The sequence below is a fragment of the Tenrec ecaudatus genome, chromosome 9 (assembly GCF_050624435.1).
Source record: "Tenrec ecaudatus isolate mTenEca1 chromosome 9, mTenEca1.hap1, whole genome shotgun sequence".
Lineage (NCBI taxonomy): Eukaryota > Metazoa > Chordata > Mammalia > Afrosoricida > Tenrecidae > Tenrec > Tenrec ecaudatus.
The window spans coordinates 116,071,674-116,092,357 of NC_134538.1; the positions used below are offsets into that span (position 1 = coordinate 116,071,674).

Below are 20,684 nucleotides of genomic sequence, written 5' to 3' on the forward strand. Positions count from 1 at the left end.
ACAGTAGATTGCAATTAACTGTTTCCCCAAGGCAAATAAAGACTCCTTTAAAAAAAAAATCATCATCAGTACAGTTATGTTTGATTCGTAAACTTTTTGATAGGAGCCTCAAGAAAATTATTTAACAAAATGTTCTTGTTGTTTTTTTTACAATACATTACCCCAAGGCAAAATTATATTGCTCCTATCATTCTATATACCTTGATTTATGAGCATTTGTGCTCAAATTATATTGCTTTTTGATGAACATGGTTTGTTTTAGTACTGAAATATCTGCGTTTGTCTAATCAATTAACCATGGAACAGCCTGAATTATTTACTGAATTTAAAACAAAATGTTTTTAACAAAGATGCTGAATCCTCTCTTTAATATCCAAACACAATTCGTATAAGCCAATGCTCTAGCATCTTTAACAATATGGAAATATATTTAAGAGTCAGATAGAATAAGATTTAAATCCAGTTTGATATCTTCTGCCTGGATGAGCGAAGTGATAGTGCTGGGATTGTCTCTTTTCGAAAACTGGGATAGTAGTCTGTAACATTGTTCTCAGCTTGAGAAATAATACATCAAAAACGTAGTCATTGGTGTTTGGTACTATGTAAGTGATAAATAGACCATTCCTAACTTCAACTTTAGAGATCTTTGGGGGTAAGATAGAGATTAGCCATATTGAGGTTGGATTATGTATTGCCTATATCAGTACCTATTTGGAACATTGACTATAATCATTAGTTTTTAGTAGTTCAACATAGTAAGATATAAGTTTTAAATGCAGGGAAATATAGGCAAAGTAGTTGGAGATGCTAAACAGATATTTAAGTACTAAAACAACTGAACTCTAATGAAAGATTTTTCTTGCATAAACTAAATGATTATGAGAGCAGAAGAAAATAAGAGTTCTTTATCCTCCATTAGACTGTTTTCTTGTTTTTGTTTTGTTTTTCCTTTGCATCCAATACTTATTCAAGATCCTTGTCACTGTCAGCCACAATTTTAGAGTTTGCTGGGTTTCCTTCATCTTACAATAAATTTTTTAGCATATGTGATATAGAATATTCTCTTCTCTTGGTCCTTTGGAATCAACAGAGAAAACACATGAACCATTAATATATTATAAAACTTCTACTCAATAGCATAAACTATGACTGTATGCATGGGCCTTGTTAGTTTGCGTGCACTGACATCACATCGACTGCATCAATGGAAAGCCGTGATGGAGGAGGAACTCAATACCTTCAGTCAGAACAAGACCAGAAACAGTCTATGGAACAGAACATCGTTTGATCATGTGCAAGTTCAAGTTGAAGCTGAAGAAAATAAAGAGAAATCCACAAAAGCCAACTTATGGGAATTAGCATCCCATCTGAATATAGAGACCATCTTAAAGTAGATTTGACAAATTCAGTAGAATTATGGAAGACTAGGGGAGTTGCAGGCTGACATCAAGTACATCATGCCTGAAGAAAGTAAAGTCATTTAAAAGAAGAGCAGAGAAAAGGCAGTCAAATATGGATGTCATAGAGATTGTGACACTTACGCATAGAGTAGCTAAAGCACATTGAAGAAAGGACAGCAGTAAAGTTCAAAAGATGTTATGAAAAGTACTATAATAAGATGGGCAAAGACCTGGCCATAAAAAGCCCAAAAGAAGACCATGCTCAGCATATCTCAAGCTAAAAGAACTATAGGGGGACATTTTTCTTTCAGGTCCAGTATTGAAGGAATTTAAAGTCAAAATATTGAATTATGCAGAAAGGATGATCAACGGATGATAGAAAGTGTACAGAGAGTCACTGTACTAAAAATAACAAGTCACTTAAACAGCTGGCGTGTGATCAAGAACCGAGGGTACTGAAGGAGGAAGACCCACTGCACTGTGGGGATCAGTGGAAAACCAGGCTCCAGGAACTGATGGAATACGATTGAAATGTTTCAACAAGCTGATAAAGCATTAAAGATGCTCATCTGTCTTTGTTAAGACATTTGGAGGATGGTTCTTTGGCCAACTGACTGACAGAGATCCATGTTTATGCCCGTTCCATAGAAAGGTCACCTAATCGAATGCTCAGATTATAGAACAAAATCCTTCATATCACATGCAAGTAAAAATTTGTAGAAGATAATTCAACAATGGTAGCACACATTGACTGGGTGTTCTCAGAGATTCAGCCTGGATTCAGAAGAGCACACGGGACAAGGGAAACCATTGCTAATGTCAGATGGAGCTTGGCTGCAAGCAAGCAAAACAGGAAATTGTTTGTATGTTTTGGAGTGTGCAAAGATACTAAGCTGTTTAGAATATAACAAACTATGGATAGCCTTGGGAAGAATGGGGATTCCAGAGCACGTTATTGTGCTCATGCAAACCCTATGCCTAGTCTAAGAGGTAGTCTTACAAACAGAAGGGACTACTACATGGTTTAAAGGCAATATTGCATGTTTTTAAAGCAGAGAAAGTATATTTCCAGCTTCTATCCTTAACCCAAAATTATCCTATGTGTGCTGAACAAATTATCAGATAACCTGGCCATATGAATAAGAACACATTATCAGGATTGGGAAAAGTGTCTTAATGGCCTGTGATGTGCAGATGATACATTCTTGCTGGCTGAATGCCCAGAGAACTTGAATTACTTGCTGGTGAAGATCAAAGGCTTCGTCCTTCAGTATAGATTGTGACTCAATGTAAAGAAAAGCAAATGCCTAATAACTGGACCAATAGACAATATCCTGATAAACAGAATGAAAAGGCAAAATTTGTCAAGGATTTAATTGTGCTTGGACCCACAGTCACTGTTCAATGTGCTTGGAATCAGCAGTCAAGAAATGAAATGTTTTACATTGTGAAAATCCACTGCACAAGACCTCTTTATGTTGTTGAAAAGTAAAGAAGTCACTTTGAATACTATGGTGCATCTGACCCAAACCATGGTATTTTCAATCACTTCACCTGCATGTGGATGTTGGACAACGTGTAAAGAAGACCATAAATGAATTGACAGATTTGGATTATGTGCTGGCAAAGAATATTGGAAGTGCCATGGACTGCCAGAACATAACAAATCAGGATTGGAAGAAGTCAACCCAAGGTGCTCCTTGGAAGCAAGAATGCTGAGAGCAAGGTGCTCCTTAGAAGCAAGAATGGCGAGACGCTATGTCTTTTGATAGCCGGGCACCATCAGCTTTCTTCACCACATTTGCTTATGCACACATTTTTCTTCAGCAATCTTGTTGGGAAGGTGTGCATCTTGGAATGCCAATTTGTTACAACAAAGTGTTCTTGCATTAAGTGCTTGAGTGGAGGCCCAATGTCCATCTGCTGCCTTAATACTAAACCTCTAAATATATGCACATAGATCTGTTTCCCCGCACTCATATAAATATATTTACATATATATTATTTAATAGGAATCTTTTCACTTAAACACGTATGATTGTATAGGTGCCAATTCACTTTGAAAGAATATATACATATCTGACTGGTGTTAGTGGCTGTATCCCAGTAGACCCAAAGACAGCTAAAAGTCATACATTGGAGTGTTTATAAAAGAGAATCATCATATATAATAAGTTATATTTATAAAGATTATGTCAACATCACCTTAAGCATTGGGGGAGAAATAAAAATGAAAAAAACCTCTCCTGATATTCTGTAGTACTTGGAAAGTTTCACAATGAACCATGAAAACATAGATTTAAGTATAATGATTCTACCAACTGATTCTAAGTGATCCGATATTTTCAACCTGAGAATATTTTTTATAAATTCGGTATAACAATTTATAATAAATTGCTATTTTGAATTCCTATAAGATTAATCAGTCCCCCACTGTATTCTATCCTGAATTCATTTATTCTGCCAATATGTACTATCTATAAAGAAATTCAAAATACATGAGTGATGACAGTTTCATGAATTAATAAATTAAAATATAGTGAGATGACGTCAAGATCCCAAGAAAAAAATGCAAGAGGTTAACCCTAATTTGTCTGCTGACATTATGGACATTTTAAACAAAAGTCATTTACACTCTCCAATCTCCAGTGAGACTGAGGACGACATGATCACTGCAATACTTTCTTCTGGAGGAGCTGGTCCTGGTGTTCTTCATATATGACAATACAGTCTGTTACCATGATTTAATGGAAATTGTGGTAGAAAACATCTAGTCTGGGTGTTAGTTGCCTTCAAATTAATTCTGACTCATAGTGACTCCAAAAAAATCAGAAGATCCTTATGATTGATTTCCCCATTCTCCCCACCTTATCCTCCTGGTATCTCTGTTCTTATTGTTGGTCCTGAGGGGTTTATCTATCCTGTATTCCCTGTGTTGCAGGCTCTTATCTGTAGAGTGTACATGTTCTGGTCTAATCCGATTTGAGGTCAGGATAGTCACGGGGAGGAAGCATTAAAGAACTAGAGGAAAGTTGCATGTTTCATCGGTGCTATACTGCACCCTGACTGGCTCATCTCTTCCTTGTGATCCTTCTGTAGTGAGTGAAGGGTGACAGAGAACAATGTAAGATATGAAAATAATTATCTATAACTTATCAAGGGTTCGTGAGGGAGGAAGAATGGAAGAGGGAGGTGGAAATGAGGTGCTAATATCAAGGGCTCAAGTAGAAAGAACATGCTTTGAAAATGATGATGGCAACATATGTACAAATGTGCTTGACACAACGGAAGAATGTATGGATCATGATAAGAGATGTAAGAGCCCCCAAGAAAGTATTTAAAAATTTTTAAACAACAACAAAAAAACCTGCCTTGCCCTGTGCCTTCTTCACAATTGTTCTTGGGCTTGAGTCCATCAGGGTAGCCACTGTGTCAGTCCACCGTGTGAACTGTCTTCCTCATTGGCGCTGACCTGCCACTTTACCCGGCATGAGATCCTTCTCCGGGATTGGCCTCTCTTGACATGTCCAAAATACTGAGATGAAGTATGGGCATCCTTGCCTCTAAGGAGCATTCTAGCTATACTTCCCAGACAGATTTGCTTGTTCTCCTGGAAATCCATGGTACTTTCAATATTCAAATTAATTATTCAAATGCATTGTTTCTTTGGTTTCTTTATTCAGTGGCATTCACCTGCATATGAGGCAATTGAAAATACTATGGTTTGGGTAGGGCTAGTACCTAAATTCTCAAAAGTAGCATCCTTGCTTTTCAACACTGTAAAGAGGTCTTTTGCAGGAAATTTACCCAGTGCAATACATGATTTGATCTCTTGATTGCTGGTTCTGTGAACATTTATAGTGGATCCGACCCCGATGAAATCTTTAACAACTTCAATCTTTTTTCTGGCAACCATGATGTTACCTACTGGTCCAGTTGTGAGGATTTTGAACTCTACTTCAAATGAGAGGAGATGATGTTACATACTCACCTTTAGGCCATTGCGTGTAATGCTATCTTCCTAGGATCAGCAAAATTATACTCATCTCAGAAGCCTTTCTCTGCCTTATCCAGACATGCTGTTTTAAAAACCAAATGTGATTTCTACATGCAATAAGCTGTAGCTAAAGAGTGTTTTCTATCACGTTTACGAAGTTTTTCAGGAGATTTTGGAGAATGCTAAATTGTTTGAACAGTTTTACCCGTGATTAGAACAGAATTGTACAGTGGTAATCTACAAGTTATACCAGAGATCATGACTAATTACATTCCCTTATGCACTTTAACAGCGCTCAAAAACAGTAATGTGTAGCAGCCTTCCTAACATTACCTTTGTCTTTGTCTTTCTCTTGCTCTGTTAACCAAATGTAATCAATTCCAACTTGCCTTTCATCTACTGGTAGGAAATTTAATCACTTTCATAATTAAGGTTTTCTGCTCAGTATGTACATGTTACCCATTCTGTAAGACTCAGGTTGGACCCTTTGTACATTGGTTCATATTACTGATGTAGCTCATGTTGAAAAGTAAAGGCTATATTTTTAATTTTTATCTTTATTTTCATTTTCCCACAATTTTTATGTGTTCTCCTATCTTCAAACAATATCATCTTGGTAATTAAAGCAACTCCAAAATTATCTTTTTAAAGAGACACCATAAATAGCATGTCTCTTTACACTAACTTTTACATATTTGAACATTATAAATATTCATGTGGGTCAAGCAGTAGGTTTAGTTAGTAAAAATCAAATGAATGTTCCTACTTGACTCAGACCAGCACTGGTCTTGGAAAGAGCTGGTTGAGGCCAAAGTTCTGCATGATTTGGGGATTGGAAAAGCCAACTCACCTGTCAAGTTTCAGGTTTTCAAATGTAACACTGACTGGAGCACTTGCAGGGATTCCTTGAGAAGAATTGTTCTTTGAAATGAGTAATGCTGACTTATGTTTTTACAACGAATCTATCCATGCACATCTCCATTAATTACCTTTATATTTTGACTGTTAATATTATAAAATGTGAGAAAATTATGTTGTGCCTTTTTAAAAAAAGCTTTGGGGGTAACTCTATATTGGATCCATGTGGAAATAAGCCATCTCTTAGTGCTTTCAATGTATTCAGATGTCAAAAAAGAAGTGTGGTGAGCTCAGACAGCTCAACCATGACCTTCTGTACTTTTTAGATAGCTCTCTCTAGTTTAATGGAGGTAAGAACATTTTTAATATGTAAATGAATGTTACGTTTAATTCATAAATAAGGCTTTCCTTTGTTGGTTTTAAATTGCTGCTGCTTCGTAAAAAGTGTTTGTAAAAGTAAAAGGAGAGACATGGAAAAGGAAATCGCCTGAGATCGCATCTCAAGTCAATGACAGTTTCAAGTATAACTTAGCTTCCTCAATTTGGTTATTTAAAACATGTCAAAGCTGTATAGTACTGCTTTAAAGGATTCTTGTTAATAGACTTGTTCAAGGATGGAAATAGAGTGTGCTTTTAACAAGGTATATGATTTCTGGTGAGTTTTCCATTCAGATAGTGATTGTGTTTACAACGGTGGGGGAAAAACCCATCTCCTGCTGTCCAGTCCATTCCTAGCACGGTGACCACTCACAGAGTGAGTGGACCCCCTCCCCCTCCCCCCCCCCTGCAGTTTCCAAGGCTGTAATCCTTACAGAAGCAAGCAGAGCTGCTGAGGAGTTCAGACCATCCACCGACTTTAAGTTTGGCCTGAACTGGAGCTTCCAGTAAAGACACCTGGTAATCCAGTGGTTCAGCACTTGGTTGAGATTCAAATTCCCCACCCCTTTGCAGGAGAAAGATGAGGCAGTCTGCTGCCACTTGCCCTGTGAAGCCGTTCCACTGTCTTACAGGATCTCCAGAGTCAGAGGGCTGGTTGCCATTGGTATGGGTTATGCCTGTAAAAAAAAAACCACAAAGTTATCATGATAATAAATGCAATATGATAGTATTGTGATATTAGCTCTTCAACAGACTCCTTTACAACCTTAACATTTTATCCTTGCAGATAAGTTTTCTCAGCAAAATATACTTGAGTCTTTAATGTCTTATCATCAGTCAGGTTGTCACCTGTCAATAAGTGTCACACTGCTTTACTATCAGAGAAAGCATATCTTCTGTTTTCCTTCCTCCTTTCTTTTCTCCACACTTCTTTTTCTTCCTTCTTTCCTTCTGTGTTAATACATTTCTTAAAAAAAGAGAGAGAAAAAGAAAGAAAGAAAATACTCACTGCCTGAAGCCAATGCTGACTCATTGCGACTCCCCAGTGGGACTTGGGGACTGTAACTGTTTCCTGGAGTAGAAATTCCAGTCTTTTCCTGCGAAGTTGCTGGTGGTTTGGGACTGCCAGCTATGCGGATCACAGCCTAACACTTAACCTGTACACCACAAGGACTTCTGATGTTAATATACAAATAGATAGAAAGCATGAAATGTTTATTTGTCCTTTTTGAAAAGTGATGTCTGGTTTCTAATTTTAACATTATATAGTTTATAAGTAAATGAGCAATTATTAAAATGGGTTAAAGCAACATATTACTTATTGTTTTTATTTGATTTTATATTTGTTATGTATATATTAATTTTTAATTTCTATTACTATTCTTACGTATTTCTTTTATATGTATATGTACTTGGATTACCCGGCCCAGTAGAGCAGATCCTGTTGCTCATTTGGTTGCGTATTACAGATTATTTTAAGATGAGTCCACTTTGTTGACAACTAGTAATGGACTGCCTCTTCCATCTCTGCCAGGCGTGCACATAGTGAATATTTACCATGCTTGAATCATCCGTTTTGCCCAGTGCTTCCTCTTCCTACTAAGACTGAGGTCACTGAGCTATAAAGCACCCATATTTTAAGTGTGCTCTGCTTCTATGCCACCTGGAATGGGTCTTCTTGCCTGTCTTCCTGTTGTAATAGTTACATATTTATAAATTGTCAATAAGTAGTCACTATTTTTTCAGCCGGTCATCGTAACAGTTTTCTAGCGTCATAGAGCATAAGCCTGAATCATCCTTCATATCAATCTCCTTCATGGACTCCAGAACCCTTTATCGCGAATCCTAGTCAACACTGTAAAATCTCTGGCGAGGAAATGTTTGTCACCTGATTAGAAGGGTCGCACCATTGCCCCTGCTGCTTTTAGATGCCTTCTAGGCAGTTCCGGCTGGTAGAAACTCTATGTGTGATGAACCAAACACTGCCTCATCCTGAGCTGTCCGCATGGTTGTCTCTAGGTGTGAGCCCATTGTTACAGCCACTGTGTCAACCCATCTCATGGAGATGGGTTCCTCTTTGTCGCGGCCCCACTACTTTACCAAGTATGATGTCTTTTTCAGGGACTGATTTCTCCTACCAACATGTCCAAAGTACACAAAATGAAGGCTTGCTACCCTTCCTTCTAAGGAGCTTTCGGGCCGAACTTCTTTCAAGATAGATGGGCTTGTTCTTTTGGAAGTCTTTTCCTTTCCATGCTCTTTGCCAGCCCCACAACTCAATGCACCAATTATCCTCACCCTTTCTTATTCAGTGTCCAACTTCCACTTGCGTATGAGACCACTGAAAATGCCATGGCTTGGGTCAGGTGCGCTTTCCTCTTCAAAGTAGCCTCCTTGCTTTTCAGCACTTTAAAAATGCCTTGTGCAGCAAACTGTTCAAATGCAATGTAACTAAAAATTCAAATTAGTCTTCATATACTAGTTGCTCTCTATGAATAATCTTTGCTTTGCTAATTATTAAAACATTTTAATTTTCCAACAAATCTTAGAAATATAAAAGTGATTAATTTTGTGTTACCTGCCACATGAAATATCTTTGGAATAAATAAAATAAATTAAAGTCTAACATGGTTAGTGAGGTAAAACAAATAAAAACCATAATAATAAGGGGAGATATTAGAGAACTACGGGATCATGAAGTGATTCATCAGTGCTATACTGCACCCTGGATTTATCATTCCTTCCATGTGGCCCTTCTGAGAAGAACTGTCCATCATCTTACTGGCGCATTTTGGGTTTCCATTATATCCATATCCCTCGCATAGATTTGGTTGTTTATGTTTACACCTCTGATATATATTTTCCTGTTGACACCTCATGATCACACAGGCTGGCGTGCCTTTTCCATCTGGGCTTTATTGCTTCCCTGCTGGATGGCCATTTGTTTAATTACAAGCCTTTCAGACCCCAGGTGCTATGAAAGTATAATAGCTAGGCATCATCGGCTTTCCTCACATTTGCTGGAGCACCCATTTTGACTTCAGGGATATAGTCAAGAAGGTATCATACACTGCTGCAGCATAATAGCAAACCATTCTCGAACTGAGGTAAGATTTAATTAGAGGCCCAAGGGCCATCGGCTTCCTTCTTCTTTTGCATATATATGCATAAACAAATACACATATATTTATATATTTTTTCATTCCTACTTTCCTATTTCTTTCCTACTACCCCACTATTCAATTTACCCATGATTCACCTCCCAGTAATACCTCTCAGATACAATTCAATTGATTAAACTGGACGAGACGAGCTACACCCTCCTTGCCAGCAGTTGTAAAAGACTCACTGGTCCCCAGGAACCACTGGACTAGTCGCTGTCTCCGTAAGATTGCCTCTCCTGCCTATGGTGGATAGGTAAACACCAAACTAATAGATAAATAAGTAGACAAGAAAGCAAGCCAACAGACTAACAGGGATCCTGAGATAGAGCAGATGACTATCTCTCTGCTAAATAGAGAGAAGGACCTGTTATAAACCATCAGTCCAGTCCCCCCTTCTTTCAGAGCTGCATATCCCGGGTCTGCTTACCTCACAACTCATACATGCTTTCAGTCTGCAGCATGCATATCCCACTGGCGAGTATCCGATGAGTCCCCTTTGCCATTCCTGAAGTCAGGGATGGAGCTGTCTATTGTCTTCGCTGTCCCTGCCCCCACCCCCAGTTAAGCCTTTAGACATTCCGTGTGTCCCCTATTTTTTTATTAAACACTTTTATTTGGGGCTCTTGCATCTCATCACAATCCTTACATTCATCCAGTGTGTCAACCACATTTGCACATATGCCACCATCATCATTTTCAAAGCATTCTCTTCCTACTTGAGTCCCTGTGATCAGCTCCCTATTTCTTCTCCCTCCCTACCTTGCCCTCTCTTCCTCACGAAATCTAGATAAATTATAAATTACTGTTTTCATATCTTACATCATCCTCTGTCGCCCCTCACCCATTTTTTCCATTGTTTGTTCCCTTAGGAGGGGGTTATAGATTGATCCTTGTGAGCAATTTTCCCCTTTCCCCCCCACCTTTCCCTAGTCCCCCCGGTATCTCTATGCTCATTGTTGGTCCTGAGGGGTTTATCTATCCTGGGTTCCCTGTGTTGCTGGCTCTTATCTGCAGCAGTATGCATGTTCTGGTCTAATCCGATTTGTATGTCTCATCCGTGCTATACTCTACCCTGACTGACTCATCTCTTCCCTGTGACTCTCTGTGAGGGGATGTCTAATTGTCTGTAGATGGGCATTGGGTCTCCACTTCATGCTCCTCCCCATCCCCTCCCTCCGCATTCACATTGGGTATGATTTTGTTCTGGGTCTTAGATGCTTGGTACCTGATCCCATCAACACCTCATAGTCACACAGGCTGGTGTGCTTCTTCCATGTGGGCTTTGTTACTTCTCAGATAGATGGCCACTTGTTTATCTTCAAGCCTTTAAGACCCCAGATACTATATATTTTCACAGCTGGACATCATCAGCCTTCTTCACATTTGCTTATGCTTCATCTTCAGTGATCCTGTCGGGAAGGTGAGCATCACAGAATGCCAGATTATTAGAACAAAGTGTTCTTGTGTTGAGGGAGGACTTGAGTGGAGGTGTGTTCTCCTTGCGAGTATTACCCAACCAGTTCAGATGTGGTGCCAAGTGCTGTCCCTTAGTCCGAAGTCTACTTTTATTTTGTTTTTATTTGTTTTATCTCATTGGTTATGTTAGATATGCATATGTTCAATTGCATATTTGAGATTTCTCAGTGCATGAAAGCCAAGATAGATAACCTTTCAGAAACAGTAACAGAAGTAATGGTTCCCTGGGGGTATGGGAAAGAGTGGGAATAGGGAGCTGACAGCATAGATGACCGTATAACCATACGCGATGGGATGAAGCAACAGAATTGTACGTCAATGGGTGTACTGGATTGTGTAAGAAATGGGAAAAATACTTTTATAGGGGAAATAATAATAATAATATGGTTTCCTTGGGGGTAGAGTGGGGATGGAGGTTATAAAGGGCTCAATAAGAAAGAAAATGTTTTGAAACTGATGGTGGCAGTAATTGTACAATAGTGCTTGATGTGACTGGACTGTGGAAGGTTCTGGTATCTGCAAGTGCTCCCAGTAGAATGATTAATTAAAAAACTTAAAAGATAATAATACTGAAGAATTGTTAATAAGGTATTCAACTCACAACATAAAAGACAATGATGAATCCTGAAATAGAACTGGTTATAAATTGGGGAGTGTCTGTGTTCATGAACACTTTCACAGTTCTCTCAACTGGTTTCCTCAGCAAAATGGAGATAATAAAATGGGTATTAAATTTCAAAGGGCTTTTTCAGAAATAAATGAGAAATTACTCAATTAGAAAATGAATATACAAATAATAAAAGTTATGAGGTATGTGGAATGTGTAGGAAAACTAACATTTTGAGTATTAATTGAATACTGTGAATCTATAAGATTTTTGAGACGTATGTTAATATTAGATATATACCAAGAAATGACAACATTAAATTGTCTGTTGTATAAATAAGAATTTTTGCCAGTTTAAATAACATATAAAATTAGGTAATTCTAGACTTTAAGAAACCACTAATTTAGAATGTCTTATGGTGATTGAATTTTTAAAAGCATTAAAGAAAATATAAATATTTATGATTACACTATTTAATGCATATGTAATCATCCAAGTATATAGTACTTTCCAAGAATGTTTTTAAAGGCAGAATAAAAAGCTCTCTTAAGATTGAAAAGTCACATTTATATCTATTAGATGATATAATATGGCTCTAGTGAAATTCTCTGGACTAAAATCACTTTCAAGTTATTTCTGTGTATATTTTCAAATTGTGTATAGGATTTTGTAATTTATAGATACTTTTAAAGTAGATCTGAGGCTACAATATCTAATTCTCCTAATACTAAATCCATTTTGTAAAATAAATGTGAGATTTGTACATTGATTTGTTATTTTATATGAGTCTTAAAGCCTTGGGAGGACATTGGAAAAGTAATGGGAAAGAAGATAGACATGGAATTTTTTCAGTCATCACATTTGCTCTGTTGTGGCTGACACCCACGTGAACACCAACCAAAATTCAAGACCTGTGAAAATTATTTGAACTTAATCATAACATTGCATCAAACTTTAGTGTGATATTGAAGGAGCAGGGAAACTACTCTGCTGCTCAATTATGAGAAGAGATTATGTAAGCCATGGTCTCAGGTATATATCTCATAAAGATTAGTTACTAAATTCCAAGATTTTCAACAATTTTACAACTTATAAGTGTTTCCATTTTTTAAGACTGTAAGCATTTTTCTTTTCACTGCATAATTACTTATATAAATGTACCCCTTTATTTTATATTTAAGTAATGAATAAGTAAAACTAACCCAAAAAATCATGACTCTACAAGATCATTTCTTTCCTAGACTATGCACCTGCAGAAATGTGACAATGTAGTTTTGCATGAAAATATCATACATTTGTTTAAATTCAAGATCATCTGTTCATAGATATGTGTACTCTTTCTCCTAAGCAAACAAACAAAACAAAAACCAACAAGTATGCTTTATTTTCCTCATTCTGCGTGCATGTGTTTATTTTTCTTTCACTGGGTTATCATTGTCATTACATAATTTTTCTATCTTGTATGTATAACAGCCTGGGATTGTGAAATAAACCTAAGACCCATCTGAAGATAAAGTTGTCTTGGAGTAAGTTATAGAAAAGTCATTCTTGTTTGTGTTATTGTGAGAGTTTTTATGGATTTCATTTTATTCTAGGGAAAACATAATTTTCTTGATAGCAACTGATATTATACTTTTCAATGTATATCACAATGATTAAAGCCTTCAAGTACTCACTCTTGACATGCTTATGATTATTCCTGAAGCCAAAGGTGAGCAAAGGGGACTTTCAGGGGGACCTGTGTAAAGCTCTCTGAAAGACTAAACATTCAACTATCATATTTTTTTCTTTAGTTTCAGTTATGGCCCCTTTGTCACATGCAGATGTTCTCTCTGCCCAGAGCTGGTGCCACTCACTGAGACACAGGCTCCACTCCTTTAGCTAGCTGAGTCTAATCGTATCCAACTCACAGAGCACAGTTTAAGACTGCACACCAAGCATTTAAGGCTATGCTCCCCCAAATGGGAGTCGAGTGGTGAGGCATGCTCCCTTAAACTAAAAACTGTAGCTTTAAACCACCCAGAGGCCCCCTGAGAAATGATCGGGAGAGCTGATCCTGTAAAGACCAGATGGGGCATCTCTGCTCACTTATATGGGTTGCTGGGGGTCAAAACTCAACGACAGCCAAAAAAATCAAGAACTTGTTTTAATATACTATATAAAATGGACTCAAGAAACTATATATAAAACATCAGAATATTATCTTACTATTGTACCTTTTTGTATGCAATTACGAGAGATAGCAGAGAAATCAAATGCCCATTAGAAAGGGTCAACTCATCATTTGCAGGGCTCGGTGCAAAATGAAAATAGTGACCCTTCATTCAGACATGGCTAAGAATTCCACAGCAGCCCCTCAAGTGTAGAGCCCTACCCTAATCTACTAGCCATGCACTGTGACACTGGCCTTGTCGGGGACATCCCTGCCATTCTCATATCCAGAAATAGCTAACACACAAGGAACAAAGAGGAAGCAATGTGGCAATCTGTCATACCTGGGCGTACTCAAAGCTGCAGGAGCTTCACAACTGCAAAACGAATGACCTTTTCTTACCAATCCCACTCCACAATAGAATATAGACATTTATACTCCTTACGAGCTTGCACCCCATAGAAAATCTATCTTGGTGGCTGTCATCATGGTCTTTCTACATAAAATTAAGCAATACATTTGTTTTCTCTATAGAAGTGTGAACAGAATGCATGCATTTGATGATATTAAATTACTTTTAAATACTGAAAAAAGACATTGCATGTTATAATTAGATATATTTTATATATTCAGGTAAGTTGATGAAATGAAACCGCTTAATCGTTTTAATGTACCAAAGTGCGATGAATGTTCTCAGAAATGCCGTGCTGGGTTGTGTTTTAAAGGTAACGAGATATCTTCTATGACCTGTAGACACAGACTATGAAATACTGCATACTGGATTTTATGCTCCAATTTGTCTTTCTTAGGAATGCAAGTATTGGAATGGAACGGAATCCCTTTAACTTCTAAAACATATGAAGAAGTGCAAAGTATAATTAATCAACAAAGTGGGGAAGCAGAAATATGTGTAAGACTGTGAGTTTTTCCCCATCTTTTGGTTTCCATTTTTTGGCTATTCATGGCTGTTTTACTTTAAAATTGTTAAGGTGGAACCTTTGCCAGTCAGTAAGATTTTCAGTAATGAGAAAATCAAGTGAATACAAGTTTTACAGATGTCTTGTGTTCAAAATCAAACTCTAAAGCTTAGAAAGAACGCCACTAATTTCAGTCGTGATATGTCAATTGTTTTCTCTTTTCATGCTTTGATCGAAACATGCTTCATGTAAATGAAAGCCGAAACCCATTTAGATGTCATGGATGTGCATATTATTTCAAAATGATTACTTACATGTAATCCATAAAGATTTCACCTTAATCACCTATAGCAGCTCGGACTTTTAACAGCATTGCAAATGTCTATTGGGTCAGAGGGTGAGCATGCTTTGGAGTTGCTTTGTATCATTAACCACTTCTCATTTACCTACCGAAATAAAATATTCAAGAGTTGGGCCGGGGTGGGGGTGGGGGTGGAGGGAGAAAGTGACTTTTGTCTCAGACGTCCTCAATTTCTTTCTTAAAGTTGAGTTTTCATTTTCAGGGATCTCAATATGCTATCAGATTCTGAAAAGTCCCAGCACCTGGAGCTTCAAGAGCCACCAAAAGCTGGTAGGTTGAAGCCTTCAGCTTTCAGCTGCACACATAGAGGTAGATGTGGAGGTGTACGTAATGTCTTTGTTTCTGAAAGAATATTTTCCTGTGTTTTCAGGGAAAGGTTTCACAGAAAGTTAGGTTCCTTTTTGGCAATTTCTACATACAGTGTTCACTGGTATTAGTTTCATTTTCCACAATGTGTCAACATTCTCTTTAATTGTGCCCTGTGCTGTCTCTAGTGCTCTAGTTCCCTGATTACCTTATCGCCTCCTTCTTTTGTTGTAGACTAATTGTTGGCCTTTGGTCACATATAGGTCTTTTGTGGTTTATTTTTTGTTTTAATAGAACACCATACTCGTGCGTTATACCCTTAAATGTGTGGGCCATTCTGTTATTTCACTAAAAGGTGAAGTCTAAAATGTACCTCAAGGCAAAACAGTCTCAAGGAATCCTTTAGTCTCAATGGAACCAGGAAGTCTAGATGTCCTAATAATTTGAGTTTCGCTGTGCATTTTTCTCCCGTGTTGGCGGCCCGTCTGTCTGTAGTAGCCTTCCTCAGAGCTGTTAGCGGTGGCAACCACACACCATCTCGGTCTTCCGGCCTTGGGGTAGACGAGGCTGTGGTTCATGAAGCTGTTAGAACTGTAGACTTTGGTTTCTGATGTAGATTCACTTATAGAAGAAGATCTGGCATAGACAAGATAAAGTTTCAGATAGATACTTGCTACATACTTAACTAACGATAAGCAAATAAAATGCATGATGGTTACAGTTTTAGTATTCTAGAGAAACATAATAGGCACGCTAGCCCTCCTGAAAGAATACGTATGGAATCCTTGCTGTCTCAGTTCACACTTTTAATTCCTTTAAAATGGATGAATCCTGCAAAACAGTCCACAGAGCCAGCTGCTTCCCCACCTCGCACCCCACCCCTATGTACTTGTTTGAGGTCTTATATAATTTTGAGAGTATAATTAATTCTTTTTTTAACATAAATGAGTTTTAGAACAGTTCTTCCTAAATCTTCAACTGAGTTAAACCAACATATCATTTATTGAGGAATAGTCCTAGATAATATTGCTCAAATATATGTAGGTCAATCCGAACATTAGAAATATGCTCTTCCGTTTAGCAAATGTTTGACTTACTATTTTATAACCATTTTAGGGGTCTGGGATATTGTACTAAACAGAATAGATAGAGTCCTATAGGGATTTTAATACATCTGTAAATGTAAATATATTCCAAAAAATTCCCCACTTAGAAAATGATGTGTGTGGTTTAATGAAGGGGAAAAAGCTAATTATACAAGTTATGTTCAAGTGGATAAGATAGAATATTTTATCATTCATAAGATTCTCCTCCCTATGTCAAACATTAAAAATCTTTTGAAGATATAATAGACACTTCAGCTTCCCTCCATAATCCACCATAATTTTCACCCATCCCTTAGTATCCTTGGTTTCTTGGGAAAATTAAGCATACAGGTACAATTGAGTTTGTTTCTTTTTTTAAAGTGGTATAGTTTGTAAGTATTGTTCTGCCTTGATCACCTGAAGTTAGACATTGCCTACTATAGGAAATATGCCAAGTCCTTTCCTTCTGTTGTAGTGGATAAAGCAAAATCCCCAGGGGTCGATCCTAAGCAGTTGGCAGCAGAACTCCAGAAGGTTTCTCTGCAGCAGTCGCCACTTGTTCTGTCATCAGTCGTTGAAAAGGGATCTCATGTGCATTCTGGGCAGACATCAGCAGGATCCAGCTCTGTACCCAGCCCTGGACAACCTGGGTCGCCCTCCGTGAGCAAAAAGAAGCACAGCAGCAGCAAGGTGAGAACAGTTCTGTTTGAAGCCCAAATAACTAATTGTCTTGCCTTTTATTCAGACCCAAACCTTTGAGTGAATTCTGGCTCACAGTGGCTGTCTCATGCAGGGTGCATTAAAGGAGCAAAAGCAAGTGACACAGATATTTGTGTATATAGAGATTATTTTCAGGCAGGTTTCAAGTCAGATGTTAGATTGGAGGCTTCCCCTGACGGTGGGGGCTGATGATCAATAAGAAGACCACAGGCTAGGCGAATGAACCAAAGGTCACCCATTCAGACCTGTAGCTACAGAGATGATGGATCCAGTGTTGGCAGATAGATAACAGGTCACTGACACCTCCTAGGATCAGCAGGCAATATGGCAGGCTGTTGGCTCTGGTCCAAAGAACTGAAGGTTGAGGAGCTGGATGTAGGATCCAGAGATAATAAAAAGATAGCAAACTTTTCTACAGCATCCACTTATATAGGAAGCAGATCACACTCCCAAGGAAGTTTCCTTTCAATAGATTGCATCAGCACTGTTACCAGAACAATCTTGTTGCATTCCACAACTAATCTGGCAAGTGATTACATTGTGTTAGATCAGGTCATGGGGATTACTATGCGTTGACCGCCAAACCTCCTAAGACTCCTGACCCAATCAAGTTAACATAAAATATTAACTATCACAGACCCTATAAACATCTTCTGAGACTATAAATCTGTACATCACATAAACTCATTTTTCTCCCTGGGGCAGCTGGTGACTTTGAGTTCCTGGCCTTGCAATTAGCAATTCAACACTTATGCTGACAATACCACCAGAAACGGGGAAATAAAAACCACTTTAAAAAATATGTTTTTCTTATCTTTTCTCATTTTCTTAAGATTTATTTTCTTAAGATTCATTTCATGTATAAAACTGATCAAAATAATTTTCTACATCCCTTAAAATATCTTAGTAACATGCTTGGTATTTTTCATTATTGTTGCGTAATAGTAACTTTCTTTGTGTATAGAAATCTGATTTTGGATTTTTGAAAGAACAGATGTAAAATAATGTTCATACGGAATAAGAAAATGATGAACTCCCAAATGCAATAAAATTTAGAATATGATGAGGAATTATATATCACCAAAGTTGTTTAAGAAAAAAAAGATGAGGGTAAGAGAGCTCCTTTGACATTAGCAACCTGCTGATTCCTGAAGAATTGTATAAAAGGCACTGCCATTGAGTCAGTGTGACTCGTGCAGTCCTATTGGACAGGAGAGCTGCCCCTGGGCTTCCCAAGGCTGCACATACAGAAACAAAAAGTGTCAACTTTCTCCAGTAGAGATGCTGGTAAGTTTGACTGCTGTTAGCAGCCCAGCTCAATGCCCACTACACGAGCAGCACCCCTTCCACTCCCCTTGACTTTTACAAAGCAGCTTTCAATTGCCTCCAGGGGGTGAAAGCTATGGTGCAGGTGCAGGAGGTGGAGGACTAAATGCTAGACTAACTGATGAAGTCACCAATCTCAGGCTACTTCTACAATATAGTAGTTAATATGTAATGGGCTATACATAGGTTTGTGTTGTTACTTACAACTTAAATATATTTATATGTTGAGAGGACAAACCAGCAAATATTGTGATCACTGACTGTTGTAGTTTTCTGGAAGCAAGGAGCCATCCCAAAACTTTACACACACACACACATGTAAACTTTATCTATATAGATTTAGTAAATCTTACTAACCCCATGCAGTTGGCCTACCCTAGCTATCGGTTTGTCATACCATGGTGGCTAGTGTGTGCTATGATGCTGAAAAGCTAGGCCACCAGCGTGTCAAATGCATCAGGGGCACACAAAGTGAACATGCTTCAGCAAAGCTTCCAGACCAAGAACATAATATGAAGAAGGAATAGGCTGTCTACTTTTAAGGATTTAGCCACTGAAAACCTGATGTAAAAGTTGCTAAGACAGTGGAAATCTCATGACAAGAGGCAGTGCATTGTTGGAGACAGGGCCAGCCGATGAGCTGCTCAGATCGGAAGGCACTCAGAATATGACTGAGGAAGAGCTGCTTCCTTAAAGCAAAGTCAATCCTAATACCCTGGATGGAGGAACGTCTCTGTGAATAGAACCTTTGGAACATTCATGTGCTGATGGTGCATGACTCCAAGTGAGAAGAAACACCTGCAATGATAATTTAATAATCTGGGCTAGGAATGCATGAAGTATGAATCTAGGAACATTGGAAGTTGTGAAAAGTGAATGGAACATGTAAATATCCACATTCTGGGCATTTGTAAGCTTTGTTGAACTGGTATCAGCCATTTGGGATTGGAAAATCATATGATTTACTTTGCTAGGAATGACATGATTAGGAAGAATGACAGCACATTGTTTGTCAAAACTGATATCTCAAGAACTATCTTGAAGTACAATGATGTCAATCATAGGAAAATGTATATCTAAATACAAGGAAATTCAATTGATACAATTATGATTAAAATTTATGTACCAACCACCAAAGCTAGTGGAGAAGAATTGGAAGAATTCTACCGATGTATGCAGTGTGAAATTGATCAAACATGCAATTAAATAGCATTGGTATTTATGGAGTGCAAAGTTAGAAACAAAGAGGAAAGAATGGTAGTTGTAAAATATGATCTTGTTGATAGATATGAGGCTGGAGATTACAAGGTAGAATTTTGTAAGACCAATAACTTCTTTATAGCCAATACCTTTAATCAACAACACAAAAGGCAACGATGCGCCTGGACTTTTCCAGATGGAAGACACAGACATTCAATTTCCCACATCTGTAGGAAGAGACAGTGAATAAGCTAACCAAGCCAGGGGTGCTCTGAGGAACAGACCATGTTGCTCACATGTAAGTTTAGGTTGACGCTGAAGAATATTAAAACAAGACCATGAGAGATAAAATACTCTTTGAGTCTATCCCACCTGAATTCTGTGACCATCTCAAGAACAGAATTTATACATTGAATGCAATGGATGACAGCAGGCCTGGTAAGCTGTGGGAGGACCTCAATAACATCATAAAGAAAGTACAAGGTCATTAATAAGGCAGGAAAGAAAAAAATGTCAACGTGAATGTTGGAAGAGACTTTGAAACTCTTGTTCTAAATCATATAGTGTCTAAAAGGCATGGCGAAGAAATGATGAAGTCAAAGAGCTTAACGGAGCACTTCCAAAAACAGTCCGAGAAGAAAGTAAAATATCATATTGAGATGCGCACCCCTAGATTAGAAAAACGAAAAGGAGCAACATGCTAAGTAGACGTTCATCTAAAGGGACTTGAGAAAGCA

At 37.9% G+C, this 20,684-nt stretch overlaps 1 protein-coding gene across 1 annotated transcript in view; it reads left to right on the forward strand.

The window, feature by feature from the left end:
* The window catches only part of PCLO (piccolo presynaptic cytomatrix protein), a 367,625-nt gene that overhangs the window by 281,932 nt on the left and 65,009 nt on the right, over positions 1–20,684 (forward strand). Inside the window, exons 12-14 of the mRNA XM_075557645.1 lie at positions 14,842–14,950; positions 15,513–15,580; positions 17,177–17,391. Coding sequence (XP_075413760.1) covers positions 14,842–14,950; positions 15,513–15,580; positions 17,177–17,391 — 392 coding nt within the window. The remainder of the gene's footprint in view (positions 1–14,841; positions 14,951–15,512; positions 15,581–17,176; positions 17,392–20,684) is intronic.